This window comes from Phytophthora cinnamomi (genome assembly GCF_018691715.1).
Source record: "Phytophthora cinnamomi strain GKB4 chromosome Unknown Contig45, whole genome shotgun sequence".
Lineage (NCBI taxonomy): Eukaryota > Oomycota > Peronosporomycetes > Peronosporales > Peronosporaceae > Phytophthora > Phytophthora cinnamomi.
Genome location: NW_027150978.1, coordinates 274,641 through 291,012, shown reverse-complemented (window position 1 = coordinate 291,012; position 16,372 = coordinate 274,641). Strand labels below are relative to the sequence as shown.

Here is a 16,372-nt window from a genome sequence, read left to right as displayed (position 1 = left end):
TACATAACCGGGCATAAAAAACCAAAGCTAAGAGCACTCGTAGAAAGCAAAAAACAACTCTAATTCGATTGTTTTTTACACTACCTTTCTGGCAATAAACAATAAGTTAAAATTGAAAAAATATTGAGGTCACACGACCTACATAAAACCCGGTCCGGAAATGGAGATATTTTTTTCGACCGATGTAACCCTTTAACATTTTCTAACGATCAATAGCTTAAAGGCGCAGCTTTTTTGATTCATGCGGTTAAATCGCGATTCGTACTTTGGTTCTTAAGCAATTTTTTTTTTGTTTGACGCGGTCTCAATGAATATTATAATATTCACTTCCCATATGTGTATGTTTGTGCCGACAAATCTGTATATTTTGACACCAGCGCCGTTTTCAAGTCCGATCCGCCAAAAAGCACAAGACCGGCTCACTAATTACACGGGGGAGGCGCTGCCGGTTGTCAATAACGTAAACCCACCCTGGCCCACCAGGACGAGAGCGCAATGGCACGGCCAAGTCAATATTTTACCAGATCGTGGTGATACACGTCGCCCTTTGCGTCGACTTTTCATCTGTTGCGCCGCTGCTTATGAGAGCCCTGCACTGAGCTAAGGCACTTATTCTTCTTGATCAGCGATTGGCATGATAGGTCGGGTACAAATTGTGTTGGAATTCACGATGTTGCCTTTCGAGCTAGCGATATGAGTCACACGGTTCAAAATTGAAGCAAGTCCAGCGTTGCACATGTTGAAGCTGCGGCGATTGGTCCATAGGCCACGCCAAGAGTCGCACCGAATGAGTCAGGCTGCTTCAAACGCACCACCAAGCTAAGCCATCGCCATCGACGTCGACCTTCAGCCTGCAGCCTGCAGTGCATGCACGGCCACAATCAGCGGGAGCGTTTACCCTACTAGCAAAATGCTCAGTCATGACGCTCTTCCAGCGCGCTCGTGATGACATCACATGGATACACCCGTCTCTGCTCCCATAGGCAGAAAAACCCCTCAAAACCCCACCATTGGTCCAAAACACCCAACGTTCATGTGCGACACACTACTGCTCTCATCGACCCCAAACGGCGCGGTGCCCATCACCAACCTCACATAATAGCACATCAGCTGGCAGAGAGACAACCAAGACAAGACAAGATAACCTACGCCCCTTTAAAGGAGAAGAAAGACCCATTCCCAATAGAGAAAGAGAGATACCACTACCGCTTCAGCTGCCGACTGGACACATGGCTCCGTCCGGCTCCTCCTCACGTCGTCCGCCGCCCTCGTCGCTCCCTGAGCCGGAGCCGCCTGCGTCTTTCGCCTGGGAACGAGCCGTCGGCCTCCACTTCAGCACCGCCAAGCCGTCCCCAAAGCAGAGCAAAAGCAGCAATAGCAGCAGCAGCAGCAGCAATAGAGGCAATACTATGAAGCGACGCAAGCTCGAGGCCTTCCGCGCCACGCAGCTGGTGCTGTGGCGGCGGCGCTACTTCGAGGGCATTTTGCGCTGGGAGGCGGCGCTGCGGCTGCTGTTCGTGGCGCTGCCCAAGCTCGTCTTCCGCCGCGTGGAGAGCGCGCGCACCGTCGTGGCCTTCTTCTTCGTGTACGTGATGCTGCAGGCGCTGGCCATCCTCTGGGGCTTCCTCTTCAACGTGGGCGCCGTGCTGGGCGAGAACATGAGCACCATCATCACCATGCCCTTCGTGCAGGCGCTGTGCGTGCTCGTGGTCTACGCGTCCGTCATGGGCATCGTGCTGTCCTTCGGCCGCGCCACGTGGATCCTCACGTGGCAGTCGCTGCAGAACTTCCCGCTCATCCGCCGCATCATCGCGTGCGAGTGCCGCCCCCAGGCGGTGATCCTCACGGTTGCAATGCCCATGCTCATCATCCTGCCCAGCCTCATCGTGGTGCCGTCGCACTGCAGCAGCGCGGCGTTGCAGGGGTCCTCGTCGCTGGTGCAGGCCATGTGCGAGGAGTCCTACCTCAAGCTGCTGACGGACAAGCACCCGGTGTTCCAGCGCGCGTTGCGCATCTCGACGGCAATTGCCATCTGCCAGTTTATTCAGCTGTGTCTGGAGATTTTGCCGAGGTGGCGCTCGGCGCTGGCGGGACTCAGCACGGTTAAAACGTTCCTGCTGGGTGGGTGGCTGCTCGGGATGAACTTCTTGGGTGGACTCTGGACGGTTGAGTGGAGCGCGAGACACTTCAGCCTCAAGATCACGCCGCTGAGCGACCTCACGAACTACCAGTGGGAGATTTTCGGGATGACGTTGCTCGTAGGGTGGATTCTGTGGTTCCTTGCGATTACGTGCTTCACGTTTCCCAATGTCAAGGAGTGCGATTCGAACAAGAAGGCGCTGTCGGGATTCTTTGAGCGGCTCAAGTTTACGTTCGTCATCGGGCAGGGCATCGTCTTCTTCCGGGCTTGTCTGCACCCGAATATGGGGTTCGTGCACGCTCAGCTGGAGCTTACCATTATTAACCTGCTCCTGCCGTCGATCTACGTGGTGTCGCTCATTTGTCTACGTATGGTGAGCCTTTTGAGCGTGCGTGCGGTGCTGATTGATGGGCCGCTAGCGCTAGGCTTGGCTGGTGTTATCTCCGTTGGCTCCAAGATGACGGAGAAACCCCACGTCTTCGTCGTGGTGGGTCTGTTCCTGTTCGACCGCTTTTTGCGATCTGAGGCTGCTTCATCCTTAAGCGAAATGGGCCAGACTCTTCAGCAAATGCTCCAGGAAACGTCGACTGACAAGAGACATCCACTTTTGGGCCACCGCACGGCGAAGAAATTTGTCTACCTCGCAGTCGCCATCTTGCTATTATTTGTTGGAGCTCTCTCGGGATTCAGCATTCTTTCCGTTCTTCAGAAAAGCGCGAAGTGGTTTCCGGACGCGACATCGGTGGAGTACGAAGACAACTCCATCCATATCCACCACACAGGTGTTGTCAAGCTACACCTCGGGCTTGCAAACAAGACCAATCCTGCGATAGTAGTGGACGACCCGCTTTACGCAAGTTGCTCAAACCGCTGGAATGGACTCAGTCTGATCGACCTGGCTTTCTTCGCAGAAGCTGCCTACTTTGACCCGTTGTCGAATGACACAGCTGAGTTCATTTCGACCATCTTCGACAATGAGCTTGGGGACGTCCACGTTCACTTGCCCGCGTTGAATACGAAGACCGGTTCTAAGCTCGATTTTTTCGAGGCGTATATCCCGAAACTCAACACAAGCGTCATTTCAGTGCGCGGCACAGATATATGGAGGTTCACAGATTTCGTGGAGGACGTGAAGATGTTTTTCGAGCCCGTGGTGTTCTCGGTGTTGTCATCCGTTTTCCCGACGATCCGCATTTGGCCAGACGTCACATTCTCCACCCTGATCGAGTTGTATAGCGAAATGATCGGGCTTTTTGGATTGCAACACGAGTCGTGGTATTACCACGAGTTGCTGGACTACGTCACATCACTCACTGACCGGAAGGTGGTGCTCACGGGTCACTCGATGGGCGGCGGAATTGCGCGTTTGGTTGGCTCCATCGTCGGAACGACCTCGGTGACCTTCTCCCCGCCAGGGTTCGTACAAAGTTACAGCAAACTGGTCCACCACATTGGAGGAACATCGATGAAGGTCGACCGAGCAAGTCTACACCACCGAAGCTTCGCAGTCGTCCCCGAATATGACCCGATCACGATGATTGACGCTCAGGCTGGAATGACTCAAAAGATTTCATGTGATACCCCGCACTTGTCGATGCAGTTGTCCTGCCATATGCTCGAAGGAACGCTCTGCAACTTAGTGGAGCACTGCGGCTCTGCTCGGCGCCGGATTTCGTCATGCCTATTCGAGCACAACATCGCCGGGGCCACAGAAGACATGCTTCCGAGAGTGCTCGCGACGATATCCAAGCCGGAGATTTACGTTTCGTTCGCGGTGTCGGTATCGATCGCGCTGTCCATGGTGCTCCGTCGCCATCATCGCAAGATGCGCACGCCTTTATCGTCGCCATCTCATCGCAGCAGGAAGAAAAGCAGATCTCCAGGCCGCTTCCCTCACAGCTCCAACGGCAACCTACGACCACCTCATCCGTCACTGTACGTCCGGCGCAACTCCATTATTTAGTTTAGTTAGATAGATTCACGCGGCATGTTCGTTACGATCTGCTTCTGTTGCTAACAAAGAATTTCAGTAGAGTAAGGAAACTAAGCCTTTTTGCCTTCATTAAGGTACCACAGCGACCTCCTGTCATCTGCGCGAGTTCGGTGACATCATCGTCGATAAATGAGCCGGTAGTCAATTGCGGCGGTCGCGTTCGCAGCCACGTGGAAGCTTGAGCTGGGTTTAAGACGTCCGCGGGCCGCGGCAAAAACATTTTTTTGCCATCACAACGTGGTCGCGTTGTCCTCTTGCCCGTCCATGAGACTCCGACGTCGATCTGCTCTATCACGCTGATTGCAGCAAGGAACTGCAAGGATGCGATCAAGCACCAGCGCAATTTGTCGTGGATGGAAGCATGGATACCAAGGAACACCCAAGTTCCGATCTCAGTAAATTAATCTGGGTGCGGCACAGCACCCAGGTTACTCTGCCAAAGAAAAGTGCTTGATCGGAGTTCTTATTTGACGTTATCACCTCGAAGAAGTAGTTTCTGAAGTATATTTTGTAATTCCTCCGACTTGAACCTGTCAATCCCAAACATTGACTCGAAAGTTTAGTCTGGTCCTATCACAACAAAGCGATCTCAACCGACTCCAAGAATAAACTAGGTCCCAATGCCATCCTTCGGTACCCGACGCAATCCCAGTGGTAAACTAGCGGCACCTTGTGTATCGTCAACTATTGTACGAGCTCACAGTTTTTGTTGTTGTCGGTAGCTCAACGAGTACCTGTCGTCGATCTAGATCGATGATGATCATCCAGGTACCCTTATGGACCGGCAAGAGGAGAACCTGATCGCGTTTGTCGCTGCCGTGAACACCTCGAATCCACTTCAGACGCCAGCGTGATTGCGGACACGACCACCACAAATGACTGCTCCGACATTCATCGACGATATTGTCGGCGAGCTCGAGCTGCAAGCAGGAGGTCGCTGTGGGCGTGTTGACCAGTTTCTCAATGTTGGAATAACGATGGTATGCCTGCAAAATAACAATTTCCTGCAGAATGCTGTGGAGATAGCACTACCGGTAGTCAATGGCATCGAATGCCACCTTGTCAAAACACATTACCTCACCCAGACGAGAGTGCAACGATCGCACCCGAATAATCTCTTAGCGGCTTATCGCGATGGACACGCAATGCTTCGGCTTTTCAGTTGACTACTGGGAACTTTGCACTGACGAATCGGGAACAAAACTGGTAGAATAAGCGTATGCATGTGCAGGCCCGTAGGGATAAATATTCTTGGTACATTACAGCTTCATCTCCCGTTGCCAACAAATAAATCTGGGAGAGTAGTTGGAAGGTGGCTTCGTTCGCGTGCTTGGTGGTGCCGCTCTTTTAACTTTAATTTAACCTGATGCACTCGCGTAGGTGGAACTTTGGCCGTTTGAGCACGTTCTTCCCCAAGAAACACACCGGTAAATGCTGGAGTAATGCTGCTCTCTTGGTGGCGTTGCCGACGCTCCTCCCGTTGTAGCCGTTGCTTTTGAAGACGCTCCCTCTCAATAGCTTTCAGCTCGGAGCGGATCTTCTCAGCATTGTTGAGGCGGTTTTCAGTCACTTGTTCGTCGCTTAAAAATGAGGGGACTGGCTGGCTGAGTGCAGGAAGAGCACTTTGGACTCGAGTGGCTTTGACCAGCTTCCCCCTTACAAAGCTTCGGGTGGAGCTTGCTCTGTCGAAGTACTTGGGGACAGTGTTTTCATGTTCCAACTGATTGGGCACCAATGCACGTTCATCCATAGCGGGCTGTTTGTGTGGCACTATGCCAACTGAAACTAGTCCAGGTAACGAGGGAAGCTCAATTCTGTCTCGATGAGTTCGTAATTGAGCCACTCGCTTGTTTCTGCGTGAGCTTGACCCCTTGCTGCTAGTGTCTCCTGTAACGTGACCCTGAGAGCATCGCTGCTGAAGTCCCAACACGGCGAAAGATGCGTCCAGCACAGGCATTGCATCAGGAATCTCTTGTTTCTGCTCGCTTGACTGCTCTGTTTTACGGGTCTTGTACTTTTGTTGAAGGTACAATAAACCCGGCAACAGCGCTTGATCACATCCAGGGTACGGGCATGCGTACATTTGCGCCAAAATCGACCTAGCGAGGCAGCTCTCGTGGAAAACATGCTATGCATTCACAGCGATGATATTAGAAACCAGCAACACGCGCGACTAAAGTGACCGAGCAAGAACTACTAACCCCACACAATGTCGAATGTAGAGAGGCTTTTATCCTGAGACTTTGAGCACACAACGAGCATGTTGATCCAGATTCGCCAAAAGTTTTAGTGTTTTCAGCATTCACCTTGGTCCCTGAAACAACTTTCACCAAGTAGTCTTGAATGGGGCGCTTGTCTCCTTGGTCTAGTTGCAACAACATGTCGTAATCATTCGTTGAAAGTTCTCGGTTTTCCAGGTCCCGAATTAAATCCGAACTGATAGCTGTGCGAGGTTGATTTCCACGTGAAGCAGGAACCCAGGGGTCTGGAACATTGTGCTTCATCACGAAAGCATGACTCGAGTGGGCGTTAGACTTGAAGCAGCGCGCACACAAATCCACATTCTTGCACTGTACGCAGCGATATCGTTCGCATCGAATAGGTTTTATCTTGCATTTCCTGCACGATGCTCCTTTATGAACGTTCGGAGCCCTGTTTGCTGCGTCAATCTCCTTTCGCAGCGAAGACAGCGCTGTGTCTCCCCAGTCTTGACGACACAGCGGACATATAATGTTCTCTTTCGACTGTCTCCGACTTTCACCGAAGACCTTCATACACTCGATGTGAAAGTTGTTGCCGCAACTACAGCCGAAACAGTTAGCACAAGTTGAATAAAAACAGACCATACAACGCACACTCACCCTTTGCGGCAGAAAGTGAGTGGCTGATTGTCGTCCATGTCTTCCTGACAGATAGCGCACACCTCTCCTTCCACCAGTTCATGCCTCTCCACATCTGCATCTTCAGGCTGCGCAGCCTTAGCCGCAGCCTCTTCCTTCTTCCTCTTCATGAACGGCTTCGGCGCCGGCCTCAACTGCTCTCTGTATCCTCCACGAAGGAGCGTCTCAATCTGCAGCACCAGCAACAAGACAAAAGAAATGACCCAACCTCGCCCTCAAACGTGCAGTGTAGTATAAACTCTTCCCCACCTCCGAATCAATCAGCGACTTCTGCCACACGACGGGCGTCGTCGCTGGTACACGCAGCACCTTGAGCATGACGAACAGGATGTGGATGCATATGTCGGCGGTGCCGCAGCTGCAGCTCTGCAGCGACCCGATCAGCACCTTGTGCTTCTTGTTACAGTTCTGCTCCTGGATCTACAGCATCCCAGTGGTTAAAACACTACGCGCACACACAACTGATCTACATCTAGGTAGTACAACGCACCACGTAGGACGTGGGGCCCGTGGTCTGCACCAGGTACATGGTCGTGCTCAGCGTCTGCTGGATGCTTGCCGCCACCTCCTCCGACACCTTCGTCCGGTACGGCACCAGTCGGCTCATCGCACTGCTTGTCTCGCACCAAAAATGGACGTGGTCACTCCACTTCAACTTGTACCCTACCTGCTCCTAATAACGAGCCCTCGCCCGAATAGTGGACCCCCATCAACCTATACCCCAACCTACAACTGTAGGTTGGGGGCTGTTTGTAGGTGGGCGATTGCCAAGTGGCGTCATTTCACAAGCCAGCACCACATCACATCAAGCAGGCAGAGGAGCCCCTGGACGAGCATGAACGACCCGCTGGAATGGTACTACGAGATCCCCGTGGTGTCGCGGCTGTACCTGACAGGCTCGTTCCTGACGACCACGGCCTGCGCGCTGGACCTGGTGTCGCCCTTCTCGCTCTATTTCAACTTTAACCTCATCTTCTTCAAGGGACAAGTGCGTGGGCAGCGGTGCTGGCGTTGCAATGGGCCGTGGGGCGGTGACACTGACGCGGTTGTGCTTGCACACCGTTTTGCACTACTCGTACCGCTGCAGGTGTGGCGGCTCGTGACCAACTTCATGTTCTTCGGCCTCTTCAGCCTCGACTTCCTCTTCCACATGTACTTCGTGTACGTAGCTGCTCGTGAACTTGCCGCGCTGCAGGCTGCGTTAACACCATGGTAGAGCTCTAGTAATGGTGGATTTGTTGGTGTGAACAGCGTCCGCTACTGCAGATTACTGGAGGAGGGTTCCTTCCGCGGTCGGACAGCGGACTTCGTGTACATGTTGCTGCTGGGCGCGGTGGTGATGATCGTACGTCCACGTGGTGTGTGGGGACGAGGACTCTGCGGGAGAGTGCTGATGTGTTTATTGCTGGTGGTTGATGCAGTTGGTGGCGCCGTTCGTGAACATCCACTTTCTGGGCTCGTCGCTGACGTTCATGATGGTGTACCTCTGGGGACGACGCAACGAGCACGTGCGGATGAGCTTCCTGGGGTTGTTCCCCTTCACGGCGCCGTATTTGCCGTGGGTGCTCTTCTCCTTCTCGATTCTGCTGGGAAACAGCGCCACGACGGACCTGATTGGCATCATTGTAGGACACATCTACTACTTTCTTGAAGGTGCGGTTTACTTAGTCGATCGTTAAACGAAGAGCTGCTAACCTTTCGCGTTGGATATGCAGATGTGTACCCTACGATTGCAAGCATCCGAGGGTGGAAGACTCAACGGCCGCTTGCTACTCCCCGTATCATGTACGTGCTGTGATTGCCATGACCTTTTAGCGAGCTGTGCTGACGTTACTGTTTGTGGCTCCTTCCGCAGTCGATACCTGCTCGATCCGCGCCCTGCGGTTGTCGATGGCGAGCAGGTGATCAACGACTTCGGCGCAGATGGCAATGACCACCCTCACATGGAGTAAAAATGTGTATTGAGCAAAACTGAAAAACCAATTGAAGATAGGGTGGGCCGCAAGCCTTTCATCGAATCGACAATACCAAACGCAGCTTAATCCATGCTGCTAAGAAACCGTGATGGCAATGCAAAAAAACCTTTTCTGTCATTATAAGCTGATAATTAGATGACCCGTGTGGCCTGTGCCATGCAGACCACAGCCGAATATGTACTCTCGTACCAGGCTACGACCTTGATGGTGTACGAGCATCGTCTTGCTTCTTTCGCAAAACGAAGCAGTAGCTGGAGGGGCATGGCGAGGCATAGATATACTGCAGGATGCAGTCGATGATGTAAGGAAGCAGGCATTTCGCTCTGCCCGCTTTGCTTACCATGCCTCGTTGACCGCCATGAGCGGAATCTGCGAATTCCTCCGCGACTCAGGCACCTGCATCATCATGAGCAGCGAATGCCGTTCATTCTCCTCGAAATCATCCTCAGGGAGCTGCCCTCGAGGGGTCGAGTTGGCGCTGGTGTCCGGCGACTTCTTCTGGGTAGCAACAACAGCAGCAGCAGCAGTCGCCGGCGTGTTGTTGGAGACTGCGCGTCTCAGCAACGTGGGCATGCCCATAACGAAGCGGGAGGCGCTGTTGATCGCCGACTTGTGGGCCTGCGCTGCAGCCTCCGGCGACGTCGCTTCCATGTCGCCATCACCCTCCGTCTCGCTGCTGCTCGAGGTGTCATTGTTGCTCAGCTCGGACTTGTCCTCCGCCGAGTCCTTGGGCCCGTCCACGTGTGCGGACTCGTGCGTTTTGTCCTCCTTGGACCCGGTCCGGATGCGCATCATGGACGGGATGCTGAACATCTTGCTGCCGTGCTGCTTGGGGGCTTCCTGCTTGGCGGCGGATTCGGTACTGGACGAGTCCGACCGCGACGGAATCGTCGGAGCTCGGCCGACGTTCGCCTTGTTGTCGTCGTTGGCGTTGGCGTTGGCGCTGTTGGTCGTCGCCGATCGCTTCAACGCCGTGGGCAACTTGGTGACGGTCGACAGGTTGGATTTGATCTTGGAGGCGGCCGAAGCCGCCGCCGCGGACGACGCCGTGGCCGAGCGGCGCAGCAACGGCGACGAGAACATGCGTCTCTTGGTCTTGCCCATGGTCTCCGCTGTCGCCTGGTTCTGTCGGAAGGTCGCACCGGCGTCTTCTGCACGCCGCGTCAAGTGCTCAAGCTGCTGCTGGCCGTGCTGGAGCTGGAGCGGGAGCTGGAGCGGCTCGCCTGGTTCGTCGCTTCCTGGAGAGTGAAGCGGGTCCAGCAGTGCCGGGCGAGTCGTTTTCGACGCTGGCATGGTTGGTGGTCTCTCTGGTCGATTCCACGAGGCCACAGCTCGCTATTACACCGCGCTTTGAACTGCCGGTCTCTGCACGTGCCCTTCCTGCTCTTCTTCCTCGGTTTTCCCCGGCCGCGCGCGCCACAAATCGGTTGCGAGGCGCGTTGGGCGACGGAGACCCTTTTGCAGAATGAGGAGGGCCCTCGGCAAAGGCGACGGAAGGGAGGAAGGAAGGACGGAAGGAAGACAAAGGCGCGTGGAGCCGACAGGGAGGAACCCACACCAGTGTGGAGAACTCCGGATTGTGTGAACCGCCTCGCCTTTCCCGACCCATTGCAAACGCCGCGGCGCTGCCAAGATGGACAAGAGCCCAGCTCGCAGCTTGACCTCGACCCTACTGCGAGTCTCGGCTGGCTCCGGAACAAGCTGCTTCGGCAGACTTTGCCTCGCAGCGCCGCACTTGCAGCCCCGCCATCCATACCGTGTGCTCCAGCACCAGCAGGAGGCGAAAGAAGTGTGCACATGTATAGTGCCCGGCTCTCGCCTGCGAACAGCAGTGCACGCGCAACGGGATGGCACAAGTTATTGATCGTGCAGTATGGTTTGCTGTAGCTTCACGACAGCATGATACATGTAATACATGCTGTAGTTGAAGTGCCCTGTAGACGAGCGGCAACTGCCGCCGATTTTCGTGTCGACACCATGTGACGCGTTGGCAACGCCATCGCCCGAACGCTCTCAAGCAGAACGTTCACAACGCTGCACACCATCTGCCTACATCACGGGTTCCAGTGTCCGGGTGGGCGCTGGCAATCATCTCTGCTTGGGTTTCCGGCTCGCTGTCGTAGTGATTACCATCCTGACGCGAATGTGATCCGGTGTCTGGATGTCTGTCGAGTGACACCGGCCGATCGATGCGTGTCAAAAGTTGCGAAACTCGTGCCGAGATGCGTCGTTGTCGAGCGGCGGGGTCTCCTCGCTCGAACTTGGGTAGTCGTCGAAGTTGGACGTGTCTCCAGGGCAGGTCAAAGTCGGGATGTGCGGCGCAATAACTTGACGGAGCGGGACAGAGTCCCAGTCCACGTTCTCGAACCACGCATGCTCCTTGATAGCACCGACCTCGCTCAGCCGTTTGGCAGGGTCGCTTTGCAGCATGCTCCGAAGCAAGTCTTTCAACGGGCTTTGCATGTACCGCGGCCAGAAGATCTTGCCCGAGAGGATGCGGTTGTACAGCTCGAAATGAGACTCGTTGCGCCGTGACGTGAACGGTGGCGAACCGCTCACCATTTCGTACACCACGCAGGCAAACGCCCACCAGTCCACAATTCTCGAGTAGTTGCGGGCTTTGTTCGATAACGTGAGTTGCTCTGGCGCCAAATACTGAGGTGTCCCCACACTGGTCGTGGTCCGGTCGCTTGGATTGCGAATCGCCTTGGCAAAGCCGAAATCCACCACTTTGATGTGTCCACCAGCGTCCAGCAAGATATTCTCGGGCTTGAGATCTCGAAACATGAAGCCATTTGTATGACACGCATCAATGAATACGACGAGTTCTGTAGCGTAAAACTTGGCCTCGTCGTTGGATAGGCGCCCGACGTTGTGTAGACGATGGAAAAGCTCGCCACCTGGCGCATACTCCATCAGGAAGTGAACGTGCGATGAAGTGGACAAACTGCCGAAGAACCGAACGGCGAACGGATGCTGAATTGCCGTCATGTGTTCCATCGCGTCGCGCTCGGCTTCAAGTTGTGGGACCATCTTTTTTACGATCACATCCTTCTTTTTGATCGACTTGAGGATGTAGTAAAGACTTGACCGCTTGTGTCGAACGAGGCGCACCTTTCCCAGCATACCCGTGCCCACAATATTCTGCATCTCGAAGTAGTTCTCCACGCTGAATGGTTTTGGTGGCATTTCCAACTTCAAACCGATCCAGGACACCACCTCGTCCCCTACCTTGTCACCCTGTGCGTCAGTAGTCTCGCCATATCTGTAACTCGAATTTGGGGCTGGATCACCGAGGACCGACACTGCGCCGCCCATCTGCAAAGCACGCTTGATGAGGTTGCCCTCATCTACAGTGTCGGACAGCTTGGAGCGGGAACCGTTTCACAGGGGCAGACCTAGTGCTCAAAATACATGTACAACGCGAAGAATAGAAAGCATCACCACGGTTACAACAAGCTCCATTCGTTAACTTACGCGGGTATGTAGAATGGCAGTACACTGGAATTGAACTCGGCACGGGTATTGAAGACGAGCACTTCACTGGTCTATGCGGCAGTTTTGTCTATCGGGAATGGGTGGGCTTCCGTGTTGAAGACGATCTCATCCAACGCCAACATCGAGTCGTCCGAAAAGAGCAGGAATAGATACTTGAGCGTCTCAGCGATGAAGAAGCTCTCCATTTCGTTGCGGAAACCAACATGAATCGGCCCCTTAGCCACATTGCCGATGCTGGCATACCCGCCGCGCTCTAACCGGCAGTTCTTCTCAAACGCCCTCATGATGGCACGGCCATACTCACGGTATTTCTCGTCTTTCGTCACGCGGTACAACACCATCAAGCTTTCCACCGTCTCAGGACGAAGCAAGTTGAAGGCATCAGTAGCACTGACGGCAAGGTCTTCCTCAACGTTTTCCTTCATGTTGAAGTACATGATTTCGGGGGCGAGCTTCGATTCCATTTGCGCGTACATTTGGTAACAAGTCTCCATGAGCTGTTTCGCGAGGGTGAGGTGCTCTTCCGGCATGCCGTTCTGATATCCGAGCGCCAACATACCCGGCACAAAACACACCAAGTGGTCCATCTTGGGCTCAAACTTGCCATAGACGAGCTCACCAATAAACACGAGACCGTTGGGCTTTGAGGTGCCCAAGAGCTTGTCCATGATTCCGTCCACCGCTGTCATGTACTGCGTTTTGAACTTATCGTCTTTCTTGCCCGAAAGAAGCCACTACAACATACAGCTTAAGTTAGATCCTCTCCTCCAACTTTGAACACTTGTATCCATACCTGCTTCAACAGATACTCGTAGTAGCTGTCACCATTAGCACCAACGTAATCTTTGACGTGGCAATCTTTCCGCTTTGTTGGTTCAGTTGCACCGGCAAGAGTCCGTTCGTGTACTTCTCCTCCACTTGCTGCGCCAACTACATGTATCAATACAATTTTAGACGAAACGTGGTCAGTAACGATCCTAGTGCCACCAATACTAGCTCACGTACCGAGTCGGAAATGCGGTCCACTTGCTCCTGGTACTTCGAGATTCCCGTGAGCCGGGCGAGATACTTGAACTCCATCTGCAGCGTGCCAACCTCTGCCAACGACGGGGCAGCTCGTGTACTCTTCGTCTATACACCACGAAAAAAAAAACAACCATCAGAATCGCACCTCTTGACCGTGCCACCCTCCCATGATCCACATACCACAATGTCAAAGTCCTTGGCGGGCATGCCGTGGTCGTAGACCTCGAACGCAGGCGAAAGAGCCGTGCCCAGCTTGTTCGCGATGGTCAGCAGGTGCACGTGTCCCGACATGTAGTAGGACGACAGCAGTCCCCCCCATGGGGCGGATGGTCGTCTCGAAGAAGCTGATGAAGCCACTGAGGAAGATCCGCTGCTCCATGTTGTTGGCCACCCACTCGCTGGCGCGGTCGAACTCGTCGAACATGCCCACGAGGTAGAGCGTGTCCAGCGCGTCCACGAGCGTGAGCGCCATGTCGTGGTCCGGCAGCCCCGTGCCCTTGTACGTCTTGACGTTGAGCGAGTCGTGGCCGTACGCGTAGGTGGCGTAACCCTTAGACCCACTGCACCATGTCGGCCACCTGCTTCTGGTCCTCGTTGTGCCTCGTCGGATCGTACGGCGCGCGCCGACGCTGCTCCTCGTCGTGGGTCGGGTCGCTGGCCGGCGGCTCGAACTCGAACGCGTCCACGGGCGGCGCCGGCGCGGGCGTGTCGGCCGCGTGCTCGATGCGGCGCAGGTGGTTCATCCACCCGTTATTAGGGGTGTTCATTGCAGCCTGCCGGTCCACGACGCTGGAGCTCCAGAGCACCCACTGCACGACCATCCCCACGCACAGCAGCCCCAGCAGCAGACGCAGCACCACAGCCATGGACAGCGAGCGGGACGTGGACACGCCGCTGCGAGCGCTCCCACCGCGGCTGAAGCTCTTGGCGGGCAGCTGGGACGCGGCCAGCGGCCCCAGCGGCGGCTCGCGGATGTTGCTAAGACGACGGGCACGCGGCTCCATGCTCGGCGGGTTATTGAACGTGTGTGAAGGGGAGGGGTTGATGTCACTGAGGAGGGGGGATGAGGCATTGAAGAGGGGGAGGGGTTGATGTCACTGAGGAGGGGGGATGAGGCATTGAAGAGGGGGAGGGATTTTGGCCAATGGAGACGGCACTTTTGAATTGGTAGGGAAGGGATGGATGGATGGAACGAAGAGCTGGGCACATGACGAGGAACAACTTGTTTATGCGTGTCAATTGAGAGCGAGCTTTGGGTCTGCTGGGCGGAGCGAGGAGGCGGAGCGGGTGGTGGATGCTCGCTTTGACTCGTTGCTCGGCTTGGTGGACTCGGCGAGCCCGTTGAGAACACAACGAGTGAGCGGCCCGGGTCTAGCGACCAGGGCCCCGATGCCCAATGGTAGCAAGCGTATCCATTCCGTGTCCGTGAGAGACTGAGAGTGGTTGCAACCGATCAAGAGTGTTTCATCACGAGGATGAAGAAGCACAGCGTGATGAGCGACAGCAGCAGGAAGATGCAGCGCTCCGGCCTCGTGTTGCGCTGGTACTTCTCGGCGCGATCGAGCTGGTTCAGCCCGGAGCGCATTCTCTCGACCACCTAGAGCAGTAGGAAAGCGGTCGAAGAACAGATTGTTAGCGTGGTGAGAGTGGAATGAGCAGGCGGGTCAGCTGTGGCGCTACCTGCTCCATGTTGTAGTCGATCCGGTCTATGAGCGTGCCTTGGTCGATCACCATCTCCGCGACTTCCTTGAACATGGTCGCTAGCGTTGCGACGGACTTGGCAATGCGCTGGATTTCGATGTCTCGAGCCCGGATGTCGTACTCAGTGTGGTCCATTGTCTGCGCGGTTGCCTTATTGCCGAAGCGAAAACTTTCGCCTGCTCTCGCCGCTCCCTTCTCCATCTCGTCGACGTCGAAAATCTCGCTCCCGAACTTCTGGAGCTGAAGTCGCTGAAGATACTCACGCTGCCGTGCCCGGAACTGGATGGATATCTCTTGCAAGCGACCGGCAATAGCACGCTGCGTATTCAATCGCACCAGCCGATCCGCAGGCGACGGGCTTGGCTCCCCACCGACAAAAGTTCTCGTGATCTTCTTGAGCGAGCGATCCGCCTTATGAAACAACGCGGTGATCTCCTCGGTCAGACAATTGATCTCTCGCTCTTGCTGGATCTCCGAGTCGTCGAACCGGATCATGAGTCTTCGAGTATGCAGAAGTTGCAAATACTCCACTGGACGGCACAAGCAACGAACAAGACGACAATAGCGTCGCAAAGCTGTGAGTTAGCGATCTACAATGGAAGAAACCGACCCGAGCACGATCAAGAAAGACCTCGTACACTTGGCATGCAGCAGGCGGATTGATTCGTCTGCGCTGTCCGCAAAGCGCGTCCACTCGGGCTTATGTACGTCCCCATGCTCTCCTTCAGGGAATTCGTGCGCGTCCTGCAGCAGCGCCTTCTCCATCGCATGCGACTTGGCCCTCTGCAACTCAACACCACCAGTAGCATCAGCACACTTATTCGGAAGGCGCATCACCCATCCCCGCGCCGCCACCTGCTTGGACAGGAACAGCGCGCCCAGCAGCGGCGAGTTGTCCAGCCTCGGCCTCATCCGGAAGCGCAAGTTGCGCTTGCGCAGGTTCGCCCGCCGCTCCTGGAAGCGGCTCGTGAGGTCTCGATACGCCATTCTCACCACTATCCTACCGGTCGGCCATCACCACAAGCAGAAGATACCGTGGATCTTGAAGCGTCGCGCGCGCACTTCATTGGCTGTTCTTTCCACCAATCCGCGCCCGGAAAATCCGAAAGTTCAACGTCAAGGTGTCCATTGGCACGAA

At 55.0% G+C, this 16,372-nt stretch overlaps 7 protein-coding genes across 7 annotated transcripts; 2 read left to right on the top strand and 5 right to left on the bottom strand.

Annotated features, from left to right (window-relative positions):
• Positions 1–1,229: 1,229 nt before the first annotated feature.
• IUM83_15621 (Transmembrane protein) lies at positions 1,230–4,103 on the top strand (the record flags this gene model as incomplete). The annotated part of the gene is made up of 1 exon (XM_067940454.1): positions 1,230–4,103. One exon carries the CDS (start codon positions 1,230–1,232, stop codon positions 4,101–4,103), a length of 2,874 nt encoding a protein of 957 aa, XP_067790582.1.
• Positions 4,104–6,990: 2,887 nt separating this feature from the next.
• Positions 6,991–7,640, bottom strand: IUM83_15620 (E3 ubiquitin-protein ligase Zswim2; the record flags this gene model as incomplete). The annotated part of the gene is made up of 3 exons (XM_067940453.1): positions 6,991–7,203; positions 7,283–7,453; positions 7,524–7,640. The coding sequence occupies 3 exons, from the start codon at positions 7,638–7,640 to the stop codon at positions 6,991–6,993; spliced, it is 501 nt and encodes a 166-aa protein (XP_067790589.1).
• Positions 7,641–7,868: 228 nt separating this feature from the next.
• Positions 7,869–8,985, top strand: IUM83_15619 (Der1-like family; the record flags this gene model as incomplete). Its single annotated transcript, XM_067940452.1, has 6 exons — positions 7,869–8,021; positions 8,121–8,194; positions 8,300–8,378; positions 8,455–8,686; positions 8,749–8,818; positions 8,889–8,985. 6 exons carry the CDS (start codon positions 7,869–7,871, stop codon positions 8,983–8,985), a joined length of 705 nt encoding a protein of 234 aa, XP_067790659.1.
• A 360-nt stretch (positions 8,986–9,345) lies between these two features.
• On the bottom strand, positions 9,346–10,302 carry IUM83_15618 (Mannosyl-oligosaccharide alpha-1,2-mannosidase; the record flags this gene model as incomplete). The annotated part of the gene is made up of 1 exon (XM_067940451.1): positions 9,346–10,302. The coding sequence occupies one exon, from the start codon at positions 10,300–10,302 to the stop codon at positions 9,346–9,348; it is 957 nt and encodes a 318-aa protein (XP_067790660.1).
• A 903-nt stretch (positions 10,303–11,205) lies between these two features.
• Positions 11,206–12,375, bottom strand: IUM83_15617 (AGC/PKA protein kinase; the record flags this gene model as incomplete). The annotated part of the gene is made up of 1 exon (XM_067940450.1): positions 11,206–12,375. One exon carries the CDS (start codon positions 12,373–12,375, stop codon positions 11,206–11,208), a length of 1,170 nt encoding a protein of 389 aa, XP_067790662.1.
• A 182-nt stretch (positions 12,376–12,557) lies between these two features.
• On the bottom strand, positions 12,558–14,537 carry IUM83_15616 (Endoplasmic reticulum mannosyl-oligosaccharide 1,2-alpha-mannosidase; the record flags this gene model as incomplete). The annotated part of the gene is made up of 7 exons (XM_067940449.1): positions 12,558–13,241; positions 13,301–13,325; positions 13,415–13,437; positions 13,513–13,638; positions 13,714–13,785; positions 13,838–14,093; positions 14,149–14,537. The coding sequence occupies 7 exons, from the start codon at positions 14,535–14,537 to the stop codon at positions 12,558–12,560; spliced, it is 1,575 nt and encodes a 524-aa protein (XP_067790568.1).
• A 449-nt stretch (positions 14,538–14,986) lies between these two features.
• IUM83_15615 (syntaxin-like protein) lies at positions 14,987–16,221 on the bottom strand (the record flags this gene model as incomplete). Its single annotated transcript, XM_067940448.1, has 4 exons — positions 14,987–15,130; positions 15,214–15,764; positions 15,873–16,017; positions 16,090–16,221. The coding sequence occupies 4 exons, from the start codon at positions 16,219–16,221 to the stop codon at positions 14,987–14,989; spliced, it is 972 nt and encodes a 323-aa protein (XP_067790661.1).
• Positions 16,222–16,372: the final 151 nt, after the last annotated feature.